Source organism: Sapajus apella, unplaced genomic scaffold, assembly GCF_009761245.1.
Source record: "Sapajus apella isolate SASKATOON/1434 unplaced genomic scaffold, GSC_monkey_1.0 scaffold71, whole genome shotgun sequence".
In the NCBI taxonomy this organism is placed as follows: domain Eukaryota; kingdom Metazoa; phylum Chordata; class Mammalia; order Primates; family Cebidae; genus Sapajus; species Sapajus apella.
Window position 1 is genome coordinate 9,656,776 of NW_022437011.1, and position 22,648 is coordinate 9,679,423.

Sequence of the window (22,648 nt, forward strand, 5' to 3'; positions counted from 1 at the left end):
TCGTGGTGCTGACTGTTGGTGTGGTGGCTGTCCCGGTGTGGTGGAGGTCTAGGTCGGAGTCCTCTTAGGGACAGGGCTTGCCCAACAGATGGGCCCAAGTCCCAGACTAGGCCCATTATTGGGAGAGACACAGCCCATGCAGGGGCAAGGCTGGGGGCTTAGAGCCATTCCTCAGTCTGAGGTTCAAGGTAAGTTTGGCTGCAGGAGGCAGGAGTCCAGGGCAGAGTGGGTCCAGGGTGGTCAGGCTCCTGGGGCAGGCATGTGACTTGGGCCCTGCAGTGGGGGCGGACCAGGGGCATCATGCAGTCCCTGGCCTCTGAGGTGAGTTTGGCAGGTGGCTGGCCTCCCTCTGCGTCCAAGGCTTCCTGGCGGGTTCTGTCAGCAGACGGGGTGGGAAGAGGTTGGGTCCTCACACTGAGAGTGCCACTGTCTGTGACTCAGATGGGATCCACACGCTCACCTGTGCCCTGATGCTGCTCAACACGGACCTGCACGGCCACGTGAGTTGGGGAGATGGGGAAGGGGTTGCATGTCCTCTCAGGGACCCATCTTGTATTGATTCCAGCCCCTTCCTGAGACCTCTCAGTGGCCAGGCTTCTTTTCCAAGCCCAGGGGATTTGGGCAGCTTGACTTCTAGATTTGACCTCACCCTAGTTTCATCCCCCAGCGATCCACCTGAGTCCTCACCCCCATGTAGGGCAGCGAGGGCAGCTGGGTCACGGGAGTTTAAGATGAGCCACAGATGTGTGCTCCTTGTCCAAGCTAAGAGATCATGTGCCCTTTTCGCCCCTGTCCCGCAAGCCTGAATGCAGCCCATGGCATTGAAATACCATGCCCAGGGCAGCCCCTCCCAACCCCCCAGCCCCCACCAGGCCAAGCATTGAAGTGACTGGTGTGGGATGCCCAGGCTGTGAGGCTGTGTCTGGTCCAGGCCCGAGGCTGTTTCAGTGCTTCTGTGGCTCAATAACTCCTTCTTCCTTCCTCTGTCTGCTCCGGGACCCCCTCTGGGCTCTCTTGCCCTTGCAGGTGGTAAGTGTAGCTAGTGGTGTGCATGCCCTGTGTGCCAAGGCCCCCCTCATCATGTCGCCTTTCTGTGTCCCCCATCACCATCTGGCTCCACCCAATCACTGCCCCATCATTGCTCACCTAGGGTGGTTGGAGCCCCCTGCTAGGTAGGGAATAGCTCAGTGACTCGGGGACAACAGGCCAGCATGTTAACCAGGAAGTCCAGGGGATATGGTGGTGAAAGAAGGAGCTGGGATAGACCCGACTTCAGATTCCACTCTTGCCTCCACGTGGTAGCTGTGTGACCCTGGGCAAGCACTGGCCCTCTCTGAGCCTCAGGATCTGTATCCGTGTGGTGGGAATAATGATCTCCCCGCAGTGTCATGGGCAGGACTGAAAGGTAATATACACGGCACCAAGGGGCAAGGTCTGGCGCCTAGTAAGGATTTTATTATGAAGAATATTGTTACAGAAAAAGGACAATAGTATTTCTCATTACTGTGAAAATTGAAATGAGGGTAAGCTGGAAGACCCAGCCTGCAGACCCCTGGATGGTGAGATTGTGAAGGCCCAGTCTGCTGGTAGCCTGGGCTCATGAGTGCATGGGGGCACCTGACTTGGGGAGGGCCAGAGCCTCAGTGCCTGTGTCAGGAGGAGCAAATGTGTGACAGCTTTGGCCAAGTCCACTTGGGCAGGCAACCTAAGTGTGGAACAAGAGAGAAGATGCGTTCCTTATGAATGTCATCCAGCGCCAAAGCCCACGAGCCTGTTGATGTTCCCCCAGACTGCGTCCTCTGTTTATTGACAGCGAGCACGTGTTGCTACCCTGCTTTAAAAGGAGCACTCAGCATGCTCCTCACTCCCTGTCCCCACCCCTGGCTGGGCCTGTGAGCAATCTCAGGACTGACTCTGCTGAACCAAGCCCTGGCTGCCCCTCCCTATGGCTAAGAGCTGCTAAGGAGGGCGGCAACCACTGTCCAGTGAACCCTGGGCCAAGAGCACCCCAGAGCTTGATGGGCCTTAGCTGGCGTGGTCCCACATTGATGCCACAGCTGGGGAGAAATGTCAGCACTTCATAGATCAGAAGTGGGCTGGGAGGACTGTTCATGTTTGCAGCCAACAGACACTGAGGATTTCATCTCTTTCTTTACGCGGTACTGCTCAGAGATTGGGAGCGCAGGTTCTGAGGCTGTGTTCTCTGCTGCTCCACACAAAGGCTGTGTGGCCTGAGACAAGTTACTTCATTGCACCTCAGTTTCCCCATGATAAAGTCCCAGTGTATAAAGAAGGGAAGTAAGGCTCACGCCCAAGGTCTGGCGGTTGCAGTTACTGGGAACTCTTGAGAGCACCTGATGCTTTGCACTTTTCCCCTTGCCTCCTTCTCTGCCCCTGTCATTCATCAAGCAGGGACTGAGGCCTGATGGGTTGTGGGGATCTCAGGAACAGGGGCCCTGCTGGTGCCCACAGAAAGAGCTCTGGTCGGACCGGGACGCAGTAAGGGGCTGTCGGGCTGTAGGCATGCTCCTGAGATAAGCACAGTCTGGTTGAGGAACTGGGGAGGCTTTGTGTAGGAGGGGCGCTGGGACCCTCGGGTTGGGGGCTCAACAACAATCCTGTCTTCTGAGTGCCTTCTGTGTTCCATGAACAAGACAGGAAAGGGAGCCCGTCTGTTGCAGGAGGTGGACAGCACAGAAGTGAGCAAGCGATTACAAGCAGTGCTGGTTCCGTGAAGGGCATACACAGGAAGGCGTGGTGGGGTCTGGACTGGGGGGTCAGGGAAGGCCTGCAAGGTTTGGGCAGAGATCTGGATCAGCAGGAGCCAACCATGGAAAGATCTGGGATCACGAATTCCAGGCAATGGGGCCAGCAGCAGCAGGCTGGTTTCTACCTTGTGGCTGTTGGGAATAGCGCGGCTGTGAACATTTGTGTACAAGTTTTCATTTGAACACCTGTTTTCAGTTCTTTGGCATTTCTACCTCGGAGTGGACTTTCTGGGACATATATCTGGTTGTTCTGTGTTTAATTTTTTGAGGAACTGCAGAACTGTTTCCATAGTGGTGTTAGGTTATGGTGCAGGTGGGAGATGATGGTGGCGTGGGTAGACTGAGTGGTGAATGTGGAGAGCAGGGACTGATGAGGGACACCTTTCAGGACTGAGTCTCACAGGACTTGCTGATGGGGTTGATCAGTGAAAGAGAGGAGCAAGGGTGCCTTTGGCATCTGGCTAGCTGGGGGCGCCATTTCCTGAGATGGGGAAGAAACTTCTGTGTAGGGGTGGCAAGTGCGGAGAGGCAGACTTGAGTCCTGCTTTTGACCCGTGTTTGAGGTTTGAGATGCCTCTGGACATCAGTGTGGGGAGCCAAAGAGGCGGCGAGGTGGATGCGTCTGGGCCCAGTTTGAAGATGGAGATGGGGTGGGGTGGAATTCAAAGCTATGGGGCTGGTTGATTGCCATGTCCCTGCAGAGAGAATAAGCTGATGGCTAAGTCCAGGGGCTCAGTGCTACATAGAGGCCAGACAGAGGAGTGGGAGAGACTGCACCGCATCTGGGAGGTCGGAGGACACCCAGGAGTATGTGGCATTTCTGAAGTCCAGACAAGACAGCATTTCGAGGAGAAGGGAGTGAGTGGCCAGCTGTATAAAAGCCTGCCATGAGGTCAAGTAAGGTGACGGCATGAGAGTGCCCTTTGGGGTTGGAGCGGTCATCGGTGGGCTAGTCAAGGTTACTGGAGACCTTTTGAAGAGCACCTTAGGTGAAGTGGAGAGGACAGCCGCCAGGTTGAAGTGGGTGAGGTGAGTTCAGGACGTGAGGGTGTGGTGGCCATAGACACCTCTTGCGGTGTTTGGCTTTGTGTGGGGGCCTGACAGGAGCCGGCGGTGAGTCTGACGTTAAAACAGCCCAACCTTGTGCGTGTGCCACCAGGATCAACTCAGCAGAGAAGACGCTATCACTGCAGGAGAGAGAAGTCACCAGGGAGTACCATGGGACAGCTGGAAAAGCCTAGGTTAACCGAATCAATCTCTGTGGCAGGAGGAATGAGGTGACCCAGGGCCTAGTCCTGAGCTGGAAGGTGGGGTCATTCTTCCCTACCCACACCTCATTGCTAATACATAATAGGAAAGAGGTTTTGGAGAGAAAGAGCCACAGTGTCTATTACAGGGACTTTGAGGCTTAAGGGAAAGGAAAAGGTGTGCCATGGTCATTTTGGAGGTTGAAGAGCAAACACAGGAACTGTGGCAGTGTCAGGAGATCTCCATGCGCATGTGACTGTGGTCATAGACATAAAATGGGACCAGTTAGCACAGCTGTGTGTCCTGCAAGTATATTTGGTTGAACTTGGATACAGATACAGTATAGGAAATCAGTTGGGTTTCAACAGTACTGGGCTTTTTCTAGGCAAATATGACAGAAGCAGAAAGGGGCAAGAGATAGGTTTGCAGAGAAGTGGTTATTGATGGGGCCTGGAAGCTAAACTGGATAAAAAAGAAAGTGAGGTCTTTGGATCTTGTATTAGTCCATTTTCACACTACTATAAAGAACTTCCCTGAGATTGGGAAATTTGCAAGGGAAAGAGGCTTAATTGACTCTCAGTTCCACATAGCTAGGGAGGCCTCAGGAAACTTACAATCATGGCTGAAGGGGAAGCAGGTATCTTCTTCACGAGATGGCAGGAGAGAGAAGAATGTAGGAGGAACTTCCAAACACTTATAAAACCATCAGATCTCCTGAGAACTCACTCACTATCACGAGAACAGCATGGGGGAAACCACCCCCATGATCCAGTCACCCGCCTCCCTTGACACGTGAGGATTATAATTCGAGATGGGATTTGGGTGGGGACACAGGGCCACACTGTATCAGATCTCAACAGGGGATTAAAGGGTTGTTGGAGTGAGGGTTCTAGAGAATGGGGGAGGAGGTGGAAGAGCAGGAGATGGGGGTCAGGAGTTTGTATTTGAAATGGAGATTTTGGAGACGGTGCAGATGCTGGGGATGATGGGTGATGATGGGTGGTGACAGGTCAGCAAATGAGCCTGGGAGGCACCGAGTAGTGGGATGTCAGGGAATGGTGATTTGCAATCTCCTGTCATGAGGAGATGGCAGAGTGGGTTAGAATTGGAGACGGAGGCCAGGGGAGAAATTCCAGAGGTATTTTGGATGCACAGCCTATGGCACTGGTGAGTGGACTGAAGGCTGGGGTAAGGGAGAACCTCCAGGGTTCAGGCAAACAAACAGGGAGGGGTGGGTGGGAGAAGTCATTCCAGGAGAGCTCAAGTTGAAACAAAGATTAGTTGTTTTTCAGGAACAGCTTAATTTCTCTCCAACCTTGGGTTGCCTGAAGAATGGCAACAGCAGGAGTTGCTGGCAAGGCACGTTGGGGATGGCTATGGGGGCTGGAGGGACAGGCCAGGGGTTTGGATGTTATCCTGAGGTCTGCAGGGGTCTGCACATTCTCAGTTGGTGACAGAGCCTCACACAAGAAGCTTAAGGGGATATCAAGTATAATTAAGGGTTAGCCTAGATTTGCAAATAGTGGCAAGGGTTTTTCTGTCCATAGGAGCTTTGATCAGTCCCTCCCTCCTCCTGAAGGATGATGTCTGCTTTCTTTCTGCTTGACCTGCCTCATCCTGCTCCTGGAATGAGCCTTAGACAGGCTAGCATTGTTCTGACCTCAGGGCTGCACATGGAAGTCAGACTTGTGGGAAAAGGCCTGGCTCCTGTGGGGCCAAAGGCAGTGGCACAGTTTTACTACCTGGACAATGGCCTGGGCATCACCCTGTACCCATCCAGCCTCTCTTCTGGGCAAGGAGATAAGTTTGGGGAGATGGTGGCCCTGGCCTGAGAGTGCCAGGGTCAGGCCTTGGGATGGGGCTGTGGTTGGACCCACTGTGACTTTCCTCTGCTGGGAGACAGAAGAAGAAGTCCAAGGGCTTAGGAAAGACTGGAAGGCCCTGTTGATCCGAATGGGGTGGGAGGGAGAGGGGGAAGTGGGAACTCAGAGGCCCCAAATCATGGACCTCCCCTGGGCTTTGGGATGATCTGGGTACATGTCTTTTTGACTAGTTGTTGTTATGAGTATTGTATTTTAAAGAAGATAACTTACCCAGTATAATTTTATTTCTTTGCATGCATCTTGCTTTTTGGTCCTAAGAAAGATAAATTTTAGTGAATGTTTCATGTGGACTTGAAAAGAATCTATTCTGTGGTTGTTGGTTATAATGTTCTGTATGTGCCAATAAGGTGTCTATATGTGTTGTAAAAATCATGTATATCCTTACTGATTTATTTTCTTGTTATGAAACTTAACCATTTTAACTATTTTAAAGATTACAATTTAGTGGCACTACGAACTTTCACAGTGGTGTGCAGTTGTTGCCATTGTCTAGTTTCTGAACATCTTCATCACCCCAAAAGGAAACCTCATACCCCTCATAGGTCATACCCCATTTCCTCCTCCACCTGGCCCCTGGCTAATGCTAATTTGCTTTCTGTCTCTGTGAATTCGTCTATTGTAGATATTTCATGAGTGGTATCGCACAATATGTGGCCTGTTGTGACTGGCTTCTTTCATTTAGCATGTTTTCAATGTTCATTTACTTCATAGCATGTCTTAGTAGTTCATTTTTCATGAGTGACTAATATTCCATTGTATGGATATCCCACATTTTGTTTATCTGTTCATCTGTTGATGGATATTTGGGTTGTTTCCATCTTCTAGTGATCGTGAATAGTGCTGCTATGAACATTCATGTACAAGTTTTTGTCTGAATATTTGTTTTCATTTTTTGGGGGTATATACCTAGGACTTACTGGGTCGTAGGATAATTTTACATGTAACTTTTTGAGGAAGTGCCCAACCGTTGACTGAACGAGTTTACATTTTCCACCACCAATGTGCAGGGTTCTGATTTCTTTCCATCCTCACCAACCCTTTTCTGTTTTTTGAAAAAAAAAAGATAGCCATCCTAGTGGATGCGAAGCATTATCTCACTGTGGTTTGGACTTGTGTTACCCTAATGATTAGTGATGTTGAGCATTTTTTCATGTGCTTTTTGGCCATTTAAAATATATTTTCTCTGGAGAAATGTCTATTCAAGTCCTTTGTTCATTTTAAAATTAGGTTGTTTTTTTTGTTGTATTCTTCGAGTTCTTTATATATATATCCTAGATACTAGGCCCTTAGTAGATATTTGATTTACAAATATTTTTTCTCACTCTGTGGGTTGTTTTTCAACTCTTGATAGTGGTTTCTTTTTTTTTTTTTTTTTTTTTTAAGACATGGTCTCTCTGTTGCCCAAGCTGGAGTGCAGTGGCGTGATCCTGGCTCACTGCAGCCTCAACCTCCTGGGCTCATGTAATCCTTTCACCTCAGCTTCCTGAGTAGCTGGGACCACAGGCATGTGGCACAATGCCCAGCTAATTTTCTTTCTTTTATCTTTCTTTCTTCTTTCTTTCTTTCTTTTTTTTGTAGAGACAAGGTCTCCTATGTTGCCCAGGCTAGTCTCGAACTTCTGGGCTCAAGTGATCCTCCCATCTTGGCTTCCCAAAGTGCTGGGATTACAGGTGTGAGGCACCACACTTGGCTTTTTAAAAATTTTATTTTAATTATTGATTCAATCTCTTTACTTGTTGTAGGTCTATTCAGATTTTCTATTTCTTCTTGAGCCAGTTTTAGTAGCTCGTGTATTTCTAAGAATTTGCCCATTTCATCTAGGTTATCTAATTTTTTGGCATAGTATTCTTGCCAATTTTTTGCCTGCTTGTTACTAAGAGAGCAGTGTTAAAATCTCCAACCAAGACTGTGAATATGTCGTCTTTTGGTTCTGTCAATTTTTGTCTTGTGTATTTTGAAGCTATGCTACTAGATGTATACAGATTTAGGTCAATCTTCTGGCAGATTGACCCTTTTATCACTATGAACATATCCTTTATCTCTAGTAATGCTTCTTGCCCTCAAATCTATTTTGTCAGATGTTAGTGTAGCTATACTGGAGTTCTTTTGTTAGTGTTTATGTGGTATATCCTTTTCTGACTCTTTGTTTCAAAGATTTCTGTTCTTTTATATTTAAGGTAGGTCTCTTGTATCATAAAAATAAAGTCTGATAATAATGTTAATTTGAACATTTAGTGAATCATGATATATTTGCGTTTAAGTATACCACGGACTGTTTTCTCTTTGACTCTTCAGTTCTGTTTCTTTTCTCTCTCTCTCTTTCTCTTTTTTTTTTGCCTACTTTTGGATTAAGTAGTTTTTGGAATTCCATTTCCCCGCTCTGTTAGCTTGTTAGTTGTCCATTCTTTCGGAATTCTTTTTATGGTTTGCAGTTTGCACCCTCAACTTATAAAGTACTCGGTTCACTTCCCAGGCAGTGAAATACCTTGAAACATTTTAGTTCCATTTACTGCTGTCCTAACTTATATACTCCTGTTACCATGCTTTTAACTATTATAGCTCTCTATATTTTATTCCCTGGAAAACTTTACTGTTGCTCTACATAGTTGATTTCCATTTAGAGTTACCAATTCTTTTTGTTATTTCATTCATTTCTGCTTCTCCATATTTCCATCTGGGATAATTTTTATTCTTTTAGTTTTTTTTGCTTAATTTCAACTTTTTTTGTTGAAGTGTGACAGGTGTCTCCCAAGTCCTTGGGTGTTTTTCCTTGTCCTTGGTGGGTGCTGAACTCCAGTCTCGGTTCTCCAGTCCTAAGAGGCCACCCAGCTGCTCAGCCCCTGGCTGCTTCTGGGAAGCAGCAAATGCTTCAGGGAGAAATGCTGCTCTTTCTGGGGTCACCTCTCCACACTCGCCTACAGAGTCTTCACCCTGGAAGCCTCCACTGCTTTTGTAATGCCTCCAATGCCTTCACACAGATGTGCTATGAATATTTTGACCAAGAATTGTTTCTTCTGGGAAGGTTCCCCCACAACAAGATAGTCTGACATTGCTTAGATTAGAAATCTTGCCTGGTTACTTTTTGATTTTGCACTCCTGACTAATGGCTGAGGAAGGTTCAGTTTGTGTGGAACTCAAAGAGAGTCTTTTTTTTTTTTTTTTTTTTTTTTTTTTTAGACGGAGTCTTGCTTTGTTACCAGGCTGGAGTGCAGTGGTGCAATCTCTGTTCACTGCAATCTCCACCTCCTGGATTCAAGCAATTCCCCTGCCTCAGCCTCCCGAGTAGCTGGACTACAAGTGTTCACTACCATGTCCAGATAATTTTTTGTATTTTATTAGAGATGGGGTTTTGCCACGATGGTCTCGATCTCCTGACTTCATGATCCACCCGCCTTGGTCTCCCAAAATGCTGGGATTACAGGTGTGAGCCACCGCGCCTGGCCTCAAAAATAGTCTTATGAGCATTGCCCTCATAATCCTCTATTGTAAATGTGCACACATGGCTATGTACTTATATATAGACACACGTATATATGTAAAACTATACAAGGAAACATACCAAACACACTTGTATCAAGGCAAACACAGGATCTTTTCTCCTGAACCGTTTTGGAAAGGCATAGAAAGTTCTTACTTGTCAGCTAGTTACAAAGTCTTACATCACTGTTTTCTGAATGATTTCTGTGGTGTGTGAATGTCCCACATGACACTAATAGAGTGTCTTTGCTAAAATAGTGCCAAGGTTAGTAAACTTGGGAAATGATGTGGAATCCTCTCTTTGGAGACACCGGCACACATCAGCATGGTAAAGAGTCTGAAACATGTAAATAAACTTGTTCTATTATGAAATCTTTTTTTGAGTGAATACCTATTTGTGTAGGTGAACCTTGGAAAACACTGCTTTATAGCAAACCCCAATCCACAAAATCCTACAGTGATAAGTATCCAGTATTCAAGAGTTTTTATTTTCACAAAGATGAAGTGCTGTTCAGTGTTTTCTCAAACGTGGGACTCCACGGAGAGTCTGGAATTATGAATATTAGGCGTTGGGTTTGCAGGGCTTGAGCCCCTCAACTACTCATTGGTTAAAACAAGAAGGTAGAACTTGGGGATTTAGTCATTTCCAGCTCTTTGCCTGTTTCTGCCTCTGAGCATGAAACCATCTGCTTGGGTTCTCTTTGTCTCAGTTCAGCTCAGCTCAGCATGGGGCACCCGTGTGTGTCCATGGCAATTGATTTTTGAGTCCCGTAAGAACAACCCTTCCCTCACTTCACCTACGTCTTGGAAGCCTTGCTGCCCCTCTGTGCAGGTGAGAGGGTGAGACAGTTGTGGCGGAATACGCAGAGCTTCTGCTCAGAAGCCAAGAGGCCTGGGTTCAAGTCCTGGTGCTGAGTGACCTTGGGAGAGTTAACCATGGAGTAGCGGTGAGAGCATGGCCTTTGGTGTCGGACACACTTGGCCCTTTCACTTCCTTGCTGTGTGATCATGGGCATGTCACTTCACCTTCCTGTACCTCAGTTTTCTTACCTGTCAAATGGGGATAATAAAAATGGGCACTTCACCTTCTCCTTGGGGTGAGAAAGAAATAAGATAATGCATGTCAAGCACAAGACCTGGAACACAGTAGAGACTTGGCAAATGTCAACTCTTACAACACTTCATTCAGCCCGATTCCTTCATCTGGGCTGCAGGAGAAGCCCAACCTCTCATGAGAGGTTGAGAATCAAGCACAGTTCTGACTGTGATAAGAGTTCTGTAAACTCTTGGAGACAAAAGAAAATTCACGCAATTTAATTTTCATTATTGCCCTTGATGCTGCCTCATCCCTCTGGCTGGGCAGGGCAGGGTGTATGGGGAACACACCAGCCTCCTTCCCTACTCTTAGGCAGGACCATTTCTCCATTACAGAACATTGGTAAGAAGATGTCTTGTCAGCAATTCATTGCCAACTTGGACCAGCTGAATGATGGCCAAGACTTTGCCAAAGACCTGCTGAAGGTATTGTCTGCCGAGAGCCCCCATCCCGCTAGCTATGCCCTGCATGGATAGAGAGGAGAGAGGTCTCTGCCCCAAGAAATGCTGGCATTCAAAGCTCTTAACAGAGGGTGCAGGGCCATGATGACAAAGTTAGAAACCTCTGAGCTCAACATTTGGCTGTTCTGTGTTCCCTGAGTTAGGCGGGGGGAAGGCTTTGTGAGATTTGTTTTTAGTAGTCCATTATCACCATTACTGTCATAGTAATAATCAGTACTGCTACCAACTGTCACAGCTGCCACCCACCACAACCACCACCACCACCTTCACCACAAACATCGTCATGATCACTTCAAGGAAAAGCCCACTCATTCCTTCATCATCACCAGGAATTAAGACAATCTAGTTTTCTTTTGAGGCTGAAGCCAAGGGTGGAACTCTGGCCTTTATATTCTGGTCATTTCTCCACTTTGGAGGAAAAGGGGAAGGTTTTGGGGGGCTGGTGATGGGCTTATTTTTATTATTTGTATATTTTTGAGACAAGGTCTCATTCTGCCACCCATGCTGGAGTGCAGTGGTGCGATCATGGCTCACTGCAGCCTTGAACTTTTGGCCTCAAGGGATCCTCCTGCCTCAGCCTCCCAAGTAGCTGGGACTATAGGTGCCTGCCACCACTGTGCCTGGTGGTTTTTATTTTTATTTTTTGTAGAGCTGGGGGGTCTCATTATGTTGCCCACGCTGGTCTCAAACTCCTGGGCTCAATCAGTCCTTGCACCACAGCCTCCCAAAGTGCTGAAATTACAGGTGTAAGCCACCTCACCCAGCCAGCTTCATTTTTAGATAGTGGGTTTGAAGAATCTGATGATACTACAGGGGCAGTTGAATAATAAGTTTTGAGGTCTCCATCCAAACTCCAGTGTTGCATAGAACACTGTCTTCATCACTCTTCCCACTATGTATTCCTCACCATTGAGAAGCATTTGTGAGGCACGTATTTGTGAGAGCAAACAATTGCAGTCTCACCATCCACTTATCCATTTCTCCCCATCTGCTCATTCACCCATCTGCCCACTTCTGCACCCATCCACTCCTCCTCCCATGCATCCACCCAGCCACTCAGTCATTCACCTACCCATATACCCACCCATTCCCCCACACCCATATATATCCCCAAACCCTCCCTTCCCACCTCTCCATAGCAAACACTCACCCATTTGCCCGTCACCCACACAGATACCTTATGCTCTTCAAACACTTCCTCATCTACTTACCTCAACAAACATCACCACATCTACTCACCCATCCCCCTATCCAACTATTCCCTACCCATTCTTTACCCACTAACCCACCCACATTCATCCTCAAACCTATCCACTCAATCATTTACTCAATCATCCACCCAACACCCTGCCATTCATTTGCTCACCCATATCCTCATGCATACACCCCTAAATCTTCCTTATATACCCTCTATCCACCCACTGATCTTTTATTAATTCACCCATTCACCTGCCTATTTCTCCACCCATCCTTCCATCTTCCACTGGTCCACGTCCCCATCCATCCATTCCATTCACCCATCCTCCCATTCATCCATTCATCCTCCCATCCATCAGTCTACCCCATTGAGCACTTGCTGTATGTTGAGCTCTGGATTTTGCACTGGAGATTCAGTAGTGAACAAATGGACAGCCTCTGACCTTGTGAAGCTTACAGTCTCCTGTGAGATTGACATTAAGTGATCACATAATTAAATACTACCCATCTGTACATCCACCCACCTGCTCACTTATCCATCTAACAAACAAGTATGAATCAAATGCCCACTTTACTCCATTGGCTGAAACGATGCTCCCTCACTGTACCCATGTTATTGTTGATAGATGGGTGTTTCTTTTGACTCTTCACCTGAATTCCTCTCTCTCTTTTTTCTGTCTCCCAGACCCTTTACAACTCCATCAAAAATGAAAAGCTGGAATGGGCCATGTGAGTAGTGCCTATGGGCACAGGTATGGGGAGCCTGCATTCCTGGGAGGGGGAGAGTGGGGGTGCAGGTTTGTCTTTCTGACCACTCTCCATGGTGCTGATCCCTCCCAATCCAGTGCCTGACACATGTGTCTAGCTGGCCCACACCTGGTGTTGAATTCCCCTTTGGTCCATTTTCTGTATTGAGAAAAAGAGTGCAATGTTTACATTACTATGGAATAGATTGAACTGTGATAGTGTTTTCTATATGGGGATAGTGTTCCAATTCCCATTGATGACAGCTCCTTTCCCTTTGGGAAGTAGGCAGGCAGGAGGCACGAGGGCCCTATAACAATATGACTGTGTAGATGGTGACTGCTATTGACAATGGGAAGGGGAGAGTGCCCTCTAACTTCTTCCCTTGCAAAAGCAGTGAGACCTGTAGGTCTCATCAGGAAAGAGGGGTGGTGACCTTGTTGTTTGGGGAGACTGTGAAAGGCTCTGCTGTGCTCCCCAGGGCAGCCGAGGTCCATGTAGAGGTCCCAGGAAGGGATTGGCGGGAACTCCCATACCACAGGGAAGAGCTGGCACTCTTCTGCTGGGGCTCCTGTGGGGGCCCAGACTTCAGGTCCTTACCTGCTGGCCTCCCTCTGCCAGCGTGTCGGTAGGGTTTGTGCAGCATCTTCAGTCTGGCCATGGTTAGTGCTCTCTGTGATGGAGAGAGGTGAAGGAAGACTGGGAAGGAGACCTGGAGACAGTAAAGTCTCCATGTTTGTGACCAAGGATGCCAATTGGGACTTGGACAAAAATCAAAGATCAGAGGTCAGAGTCAGAAGTGGAGATGAGAGTAGGGGTCAGAGATCTGGATCTACAGTCTGGAATTGGAATCTCCTCATCTCTACCTCCTGGGGCTGCTCTTCCTCAATGACCCTGGCTCCCGGATGGGTGGCTGGTGGGAAAAGGCCATGACGATGCAGGCCTGAGGCCTCCCTGGAGGTGGTGCTCAGGCCTAGTACTTCCCTAGTGATGAGGATGAGCTGAGGAAATCCCTGTCTGAGCTGGTGGATGACAAGTTCGGGACAGGCACGAAGAAGGTGACGCGAATCCTGGACGGTGGCAACCCCTTCCTGGATGTCCCACAGGCTCTCAGTGCCACCACCTACAAGCACGGTGTGCTGACCCGGAAGACTCATGCTGACATGGATGGCAAGAGGAGTGGGTGTCAGGCTTGGAGAGGGGCATGGGAGGGTTGCTGGCACGGAGGGGGGCGCCCCCAGGTCACTCCTTGGGGGTGCACATACAGGTGGACACATAGTGGGAGGTGGGATTGGAGAGACTGCAGAAGGTGGCTGCAGCCACACTACCAGTGCCCTTCTCCCCAGCGCCCCGTGGGAGGCGTGGCTGGAAGAAATTTTACGCAGTGCTCAAAGGGACCATACTGTACCTGCAGAAGGTGAGACTGCCCCAGAAAATGTACTCAGAAAGGGCCAGCTCAGTCCCATCCCGCCCTGGCCTTGTGGCACCCTGAGGGCCCCAGGCAGGACCTGGGGCTCAGGCACATGCCTGGTCCTTCCCCAGACTTGGGCCCACTCAGGGCTTTGGAGGTTTTTATATGAGGACTTGGTGCCCAGTGGCTCAGTGTGAGGCCTGTCCAGGCCTCTGAGACTGGGGTAAGGGGAAGAGTACCTGAATTCTCGTTGGGGTGGGTGAGACAGCAGGAATGGAAAATGAAGGGAGTTATAGGGACAGAGAGGGGAGTGAGGGCAGCGGGGAGTGAAGGTGTGGGTTAGTGACCCTAGCGCACCCATCCCTCCCCATCCAGGATGAGTACAGGCCTGACAAAGCTCTATCAGAGGGTGACCTGAAGAACGCCATTCGTGTGCATCATGCTCTGGCCACCAGGGCCTCTGACTACAGCAAGAAGTCCAACGTGCTCAAGCTTAAGACAGCCGACTGGAGGGTATTCCTCTTCCAGGCACCGTGAGTAGGAGCTGGAGCTCCTCGCTCCCGCCCAGGGCCCAAGGCCTGCCGCGGTGACCCGGCACACAACCCCTCTCCTTCTCGTGAGTCAGCCACAGAGTACGTGTAGCCACATGACACAGACCGACAGCTGGGTTACCCAAAAGCAGCAGTTCTCAAAGTGTGGTTACCCTCGGCACCACTTGCAGTCCCTCTGGCTCCACCTTAGACCTGCTGAGCCCAGAAACTCTGGGATGGCTCCAGCAGCTGTGTTTAACAAGCCCTGCAGGGGCAGCTGAGTGCGCTGGAGTCTGCAATGCGGGGCAGGTGGCATCTTTATGAATCATCCTTCACTTTAAATGTGGGAAAGATGCACCCTCCAGGTGACCTGTAGGGCTATCCTTCTACCACCTCCCATCCTCCTGTGACTTGAGACTGGGGTGTATGTGTCACATGAGCTTGCAAGGAGGCAGGCTGGTGGACAAGGCTTCAGGATCACAGCACCCATGCTGGGCAGGCAGCGGGGCAGGGCAGGAGGGCTGTGGGGATGTGCCCAGTTGCCAATGCCTCTGATGTTTCCCAGTTCATGGTCACTCCCGCCCATTCACTCCAGGGCCACTAACTGTGGACCTATTATTTTCACATGAAAATCTGGTGTGCCTGGGAGCTGGGACAGAAAGGGAGCTCCCCGCATAGCTTTGGCCACGCCCATCCAGCCCCTATGCATCCTCCCTCTCTCCTTTACCCGCTCATCTAGAGGTACTGGTGCCTTCTCAGTGCCAAGCCCAGTGCTGGGTATGGGGTGCTGGGTGAAGGACAGGGAGTCCTGTGTGAGAGGCCGGGACCCTCTCCCCTTCCTGTCCCCAGGAGCAAGGAGGAAATGCAGTCCTGGATCCTCAGGATCAACTTGGTGGCAGCCATCTTCTCTGCCCCGGCTTTTCCAGCCGCTGTCAACTCCATGAAGAAGTTCTGTCGGCCCCTGCTGCCCTCCTGCACTACCCGCCTCTGCCAGGTACATGCTCCTGGGTCAAGATGCCAGCTCCTCAGGCTACCATCTGTTCAGGAGCCCACCCCAGTTTCGTCTCTAGGCCGGGTGATCCTGGGCTGAAGGACACCAGAGAAGGGCAGCTCTTCCCTCTATCCCACGCACCCCACCCCCATGTCCAGACGGGAGACTGAGGCATGGCACACAGGGGCCACGGCTGTGGCAGGTGGCGTGGAGCTGCCTCTGCCAGTGCATCCCTGTGGATGTGACCGAGAGTTGGTGGCCTTGTGTGCATCTGGGCACAAATGGAAGAGGCTGTGTGTCACAGGGAGCTCGCACAGTGACACCTGGCTGACTCTTCATCCAGTGCTCCTCTGCTGCCCTCACCTATCCTTAAATATTTTATTTGTAATCCTAGAAAACCCAACTCACCCATGCTGCAGGCTCTCAGGGCTTCTTTGGAGAGGACAGGAGAAATGGTGGCCCAGAGCCTGAGAGGTAGAGGGCAGTGGAAGCCCCATACTTCCTCTTTGCCAGCAACTGGCCCCTTTCCCACTAGACCTTGCCCCGGGTCTCCCCACTGAGCTCCTGGGCTCCTGCTTCTGCCCAGAGCCCCTGTGCATGCACATGTAACACACGTACACCACATATGCACACACACCACACACATTCACGTGTGCAAACACACTGGCAGTGACTCACACACACGCATGCACATGTGCACAGCACCAGGGGGCCTGGCTGTCCTGCAGTGGGGGGATGTGCATGTGTTTGCTCATCAGTGACAGTGTCTCAGCCTGTCTTTGGGTGTGATCTTGGGTCTGTGACCACTGCGTGTGACTGGGCATGAATGTAAGAAAATGCGTGTATCACATGGAGGAGGGGAGAGCAGGGCCAGGCTGGCCTTGGTCTAGGGTGTTTGTGGGTGCACGTGGGAGTGCATATGAGCTGGGTTGTATGTGGGGGTCGATGTGTGTCTGTATTGGGGATTGTCTATGTGCACATATAAGTGTCAGCGTCTCTCCTCTCCTGAGCCGGCGGGGAGGTGGGGGTGGGGGAAGGGGCATTGAGGAAAGCGCTTGCAGGGGGAGGAGGGAGGGAGGTGGGAGGAGGCGCATGCCCTTGGGTCCAGAGCCTGGCTCTATCCCCATGTTTTGGTGACCCTGGTTAGGCCTTCATTTCCCTTTGGTGGAGCAGCTCCTGGTGGAACAGGATTTGATCCACCCTGTGACAGCCTGAGAGTAAGGCCTCACAATCCAGGACTTGTCTTCGCAGGAGGAGCAACTGCGATCTCATGAGAATAAACTGAGGCAGCTAACTGTGGAGCTGGCCGAACACAGGTGTCACCCAGTTGAGAGGGGCATCAAGTCCAAGGAGGCCGAGGAGTACCGGTTGAAGGAGCACTATCTCACCTTTGAGGTGAGCGTCTGGGGGTTGGATTGCAAAGCCCAGTGCCCTGCTCTTTCTCCTTCCTGCGTGACCTGATGTGGGACTGGGGAGGTGAAGCTTCATGATAAAGGGGCTTGCTCATGTGGCAGCTGGCAGGGAACAGGGTCCCCTGACCTTTAGTCCCAAGCCCTTCCAGGGTGCCAGCCTTCCCTGACAAGGGTGAGGGGCTGAAGCTGAGACAAAGGCTCTCAGACGCTGCCAAGTCTTCCTCTTAAATGCTTACGCTGGTTTCTAACCCCTTTAATGGTTTGTGAATGTACTTATTTCTCTATGTCCTCATCAACACTGGGCATTGCAAAATGTTTTGATCTTCACTAATCTGATAGGTTTAACAATTAGTATTTCATTACTACTTTTATTTTGAGATAGAATCTCACTCTATCGCCCAGGCTGGAGTGTAGTGGCGAGATCTTGGCTCACTGCAACCTCCACCTCCTGGGTTTAAGCGATTCTCGTACCTCAGCCTCCCGAACAGCTGGGATTACAGGCGAGTGCCACCACACCCGGCTAATTTTTTTGTATTTTTAGTAGAGATGGGGTTTCACCATGTTGGCCAGGCCGGTTGTGAACTCCTGACTTCAGGTGATCCACCTGCCTCAGGCTCCCAAAGTGCTGGGATTACAGGTGCGAGCCACTGCCCTCAGCCTCATTACTAGTTTAATTGCAGTAAGACTTGTAATATAAAATTTACCATCTTCCCCATTTTTAAGTGTATAGTTCAGTAGTGTTAAGTCTATTCACATTGTTGTATAACCAATCCCTAGAATTATTTCCTCTTCCCAAGCTGAAACTCCGTTCTCATTAAATAATAACTCCCCATTCTCCCCTCCTTCCAGCCCCTGGCAATCACCGTTCTACTCTCTGCCTCTATGATTTTGACAACTGCAAGTGGAATCATACAGAATTTGTCTTTTGTGATTGAATTATTTCACTTAGCATAATGTCCTCAAGGTTCATTCATATTGTAGCATGTATCAGAATTTCCTTTCTTTTTAACTCATTTATGGTGGAGGTTGCAACATTTTTTTTTTTTTTTTGGTGAAAAATCAGACCTTGGAGGTGACCTTGAGCAGTAGATGTAAATAACTCCCATAAGCTTGCCATTCCAATAATGAAACACTAGGCGTGAATAGGTTAAGGCTGAATAATATTCCATTGTATGTATACACCACATTTTGTTTATCCATTTGTCCATCAGTGAACACTTGGCTTGCTTCCATCTTTTGGCTGTTGTGAAAAATGCTGCTATGAAAATGGGTATACAAATATCCCTTCAAGACCCTTCTTTCAATTCATTTGGATTTATAGTTAGAAATGGTCCTGCTGGATCATGCGGTAATTTTATTTTTAACTTTTTGATAAACTACCAGCTTTCCATAACAGCTGCTCCATTTACATTCCCACCAGCAGGTCACAAGAGTTCTGTCTATTTCTCCATATCCTCATCAACATGTATTTTCTGCTCTTTTGATAGTAGTAAGCGTGGCTTTGACTTGCATTTCCCTAGTGACTAATGATGTTGAGCATCTTTTCATGTCCTTGTTGGCCATTTGTATGTTTTCTTTGGAGAAATGTGAATTCAAGTCCTTGCCCATTTAAAAATTTTGGGTTGTCTTCTGTTGTTCCATTCTGAGAGCTCTTTATATATTCTGGATACTAGACCCTTATCAGATATATGACTTGCAGATATTTTTCTGTAGATTGCCTTTTCATTCTGTTGATTGTATCCTTTGATGTACAGACGTTTTAAATTTTGATTTTAAATTTAGTCCCATTTGTGTATTTTTACTTTTGTTGCCTGGGTTTTTGGTGTCATATCCAAGAAATGATTGCCAATTATTTGGATTTTTAAAATTATGAAGTTTATGTGCATGTCCCTTGCTTATTTTTTAATTGCACTGTTCATCTTCTTTATAACGATTTTTGAAAGCTCTCTGCATATTAAGGAAATTAGTCTTTTATCATATAAGGTGCACATACTTTTTTCCTGTTTTGTTGTCTTTTGACCTTGTGTTTGGCCTTTCCCCAGAAAAGCCGTTATGAGACCTATATCCACCTCCTGTCTGTGAAGATCAAAGTGGGCTCAGATGATCTGGAGCGGATTGAGGCCCGGCTGGCCACTCTGGAAGGGGATGACCCTTCTCTCCGGAAGACACACTCAAGCCCTGCCCTCAGCCAGGGCCACGTGACTGGCAGCAAAACCACAAAGGATGCCACTGGGCCTGATACTTAGCTGACGTGGATGTGCAGGCCCCAGAGGTGGGCAGAGTCTCCATTGGGGCCGGTGAGCACAATTCCAGCCAGGAGCCACACGGACCAAGCTCCAGGCAGTTGATGGGCAGCCAGAGGGTGAAGAGAGCCTGTAGGCCCAGGAGATGGAGATGCCATTTGTGGCATTGACCTCCTTGCATCTGGGGGCATCTCTGGGCATCAGACCCTCTCCCCAGCCCTTGTTTCCCTCTCCACCATGGAGCCTCATTTTGTAGGCCAATTGTGTGCATGCTCTAGACATCACCTTGCTGGAGAAGCTGGAAGGGCTGTTGTCTTCCCAAGTCTTCCTCTTCTCATCAAGCTCCTCTCCTCATCTTTCTTGTCTGTGAGGGCAGGTCTTAACTCCAGGTCTCAGCTGGAACCCCACCTTTTCTCCTCCTCCTTCCTCTGAGTTGACCAGCAGCAGGTCTGCAGACCACCAGCACCATCCCCTCCTTCCTCCCAGCAGCCTCCAGAACCACACCCAGGTCTCCTGCCTCACATCACAATAATCTGGGACCCAGGCTTGTGCCCCTTCAGTGTCAAGCTGACTCTACTCACATGTGCGTCCACCTCTTTTCATCCATTGAGATCACTACTGCCTCCTTTTTATACAGACACAAATGTATATCTATAAGAATAATACATGCATAAGGAACCCCGAAAGGTGGTTTTGGAACAGAAATCAGTTAGAGGATGCAATCAGATGAAGGAAAAGCCTATTTTGGAGCTTCCCCTGTTAGGAAGGATGGCTGCACTTGGCCCCCTCGCATTTATGACGCTCTGGGAGGGAAGGGGTGGCAGTGCTGGAGTGCTGGCCTCCCTCTCCCTGTTTTCCCTCTTCCAGCTGACCTGTGACTTACACTGCCATTACAGTTGATGCTTTTGGAAAAAATAGAGCCTGTATGCACTGCCCCATTTGTCCCATGGATATCCTGGGGTGTGAGTGGGATGGGACCACGGCCCTGTTTATATTTGGGTCTTTATGTTGGTGTTGCCAGGTCTCTGAGCTGCAAAGGTGGCCTCTTGGACAGATCTACAGCTATAGGAATAAAAGACACTCTGCCTCGAAAATGGCCACTTGTCAACAAGCCCAAAGATGCTTGTCAGAGGAAGGTTATGGAAGCCATTAATTCTTGGTATTGGGAAAAGGTGGAATGACAAGTTACTGATTGTTTTTCTGTTGTTATTTCTTTCATTTTTCTAGTGAATCAGAAAGGCTTAGCTAAGGATGTATCTGGGAAGAGTGGAGAAATTTGCCACTTGATGATCACGGATTAGCTAGCACCTTTAAGCCCTGCATTCCTCCAACTGACAAGTTGGTGGGGGTGATGGCACGTGCAGTACGGCCATGAAGAGCTAATCCTCTCTATTTAAATAGATGACTGTAGTTTGGCTAGCAATTTGACATCAGTGGTAACGTACCTAGTTAATAAAATAAGCCAGGCTTGCAACTAAGTATCTAACTTTACAGGCCCACTCACATTTGAGGCAAGGGGCTGTTGAGTATGTGGAGAGATGTAGTGATTTAAATTCAGATTGTTTAAGTTGGATCAGCTGAAGTGTGTTTTAGAACCAAACCATCTGGCCCCTTCGTTTCGCTCAGAGGAAGTAAATGTTCACTTAAATGAAATTGAAAACGCAATGTGGCACCACAAAAGCTCTAGGTACTTTCTCCATGCTGCCTCAAAAGTCCTTTGATTTTTGGGGTCAGTCTCACCCTTCACTTCCTGAGGGTGGGTGAGTGGAGAGCAGAACAGGGAGCTCCGGCAGCTGTGGACAGATGTGCTTCCTGAGCACGGGTTGTGCCTCCCATCGTAAAAAAAATGTTTAGTTCACTTCCTTAATTGTATAATTATTTATTTGTAAATTATATACATGTACTACTGTACTAAAATATTATGTACATTATAAAACATACACAAAAATAGAAATTTAAAAAAGACAAGATGAAAATAAATCTAAATCAAAGTTCTAATATTTTTTCCTGCATTCAACTGGATCCTCATGTTTCCCCACAACTGCTGTCTCCAACATGCCCATTTTTTAGGACTGTTCAAATCCGGGACTGGTGACATGCAATAAGTGGTTTGCGCCACCTGGTGGTGCTGGGAGGTGTCCTCGGGCTCAGGGGCTTCTGAGGTCTGCCCTTGATAACAGTGTCTCTTGCGCCTTCATCCTCTCATTCAACGAGGGCCAACTGTGTGCTGCACACTGGGCATGGTGATGGGGATACGGTGGTGGGAGGAAGTTTGCTCCCTGTCTTCGTGCGGCTCACACTTTGGTGGGGACAACAGGCAGTTACCGTTACCACTTGGACCTCTGGGAAGGTCTGCAAAGAGAAGCCAAAAAATGACCTGGAAGAGAAAAGAAGGAACTGGGAAAGTGGGGACAAAACCTCTGAGTTGGGAAGCTGCCTGAACGTCATCCTACATGTTCCAGTGACAGGGTGGGGGTAGGGAAGTAGTTTGACAGGACTGCGACTCTTCCTGAAAGGCCATGGGAAGGCTCCCCAAGGCAGAGATTTGAGAGGCAGAATGGGTCCTCTCTACCCACATGTGTTCCCCAGTTCTAACCATACCTGTGAAATGAATGGGTGGATGACAGGTGAAGAAAAAACTCTGTTAGGTTCTGGCCTTGCATTCTCGGCATGCGTGGCAGGTAATGTAGGATACAGAGCATATAATGAAGGTACTTGATGCTCATGCAAAGGTCGGTGAGTTCACCAAGAGGTTATTCAGAATCAACCAAGGGCCACATAGAGATTGGCGAGTTCATTGGGTCACATCTGACTGTAAAATTTAGAAGGTGACCGCAACCTAGAGCCCTGGTAAAGGTAAAAGTCACATGAGGACACTAAGCTGGATCACACAAAGGTCAATGGGTGAACTCCCAATGAGTTCATATGGAGTTCACTTGGGATCCAACAGAAGCCACCAGTCCCATGGAAGAATAACTGGCTCTCAGAGGATTTTAAAGCCAACCACACATCCAGAGACAGCAGAGGAGGCTGGGTGAAATCAACAGAAGGGGGCTGGGAGGGGCCAATGAATTGCAGGTTTACGCGGCATTATTTTCCTTTTTAAAAATTTTTTGTTAGCAGATACTTTTCCCCAGCACCCCCACAATGAACACAAAAACTTTAGTTTGTTCTTTCCATCATCTCC

The 22,648-nt window shown here is 48.7% G+C and overlaps 1 protein-coding gene across 3 annotated transcripts in view; it reads left to right on the forward strand.

Annotated features, from left to right (window-relative positions):
- PSD2 (pleckstrin and Sec7 domain containing 2) overlaps positions 1-21,459 on the forward strand; it is a 46,189-nt gene extending 24,730 nt beyond the window's left edge. For 2 of the 3 annotated variants that reach the window (XM_032250565.1, XM_032250566.1), the window contains 9 exons: positions 442-502; positions 10,807-10,897; positions 12,816-12,859; positions 13,863-14,053; positions 14,221-14,291; positions 14,661-14,818; positions 15,665-15,809; positions 17,058-17,201; positions 19,261-21,459. In XM_032250565.1, the coding sequence (XP_032106456.1) occupies positions 442-502; positions 10,807-10,897; positions 12,816-12,859; positions 13,863-14,053; positions 14,221-14,291; positions 14,661-14,818; positions 15,665-15,809; positions 17,058-17,201; positions 19,261-19,464 (1,109 nt within the window). In that variant the 3' untranslated portion in view covers positions 19,465-21,459. The remainder of the gene's footprint in view (positions 1-441; positions 503-10,806; positions 10,898-12,815; positions 12,860-13,862; positions 14,054-14,220; positions 14,292-14,660; positions 14,819-15,664; positions 15,810-17,057; positions 17,202-19,260) is intronic. The other variant, XM_032250567.1, reaches the window with a different exon arrangement.
- Positions 21,460-22,648: the final 1,189 nt, after the last annotated feature.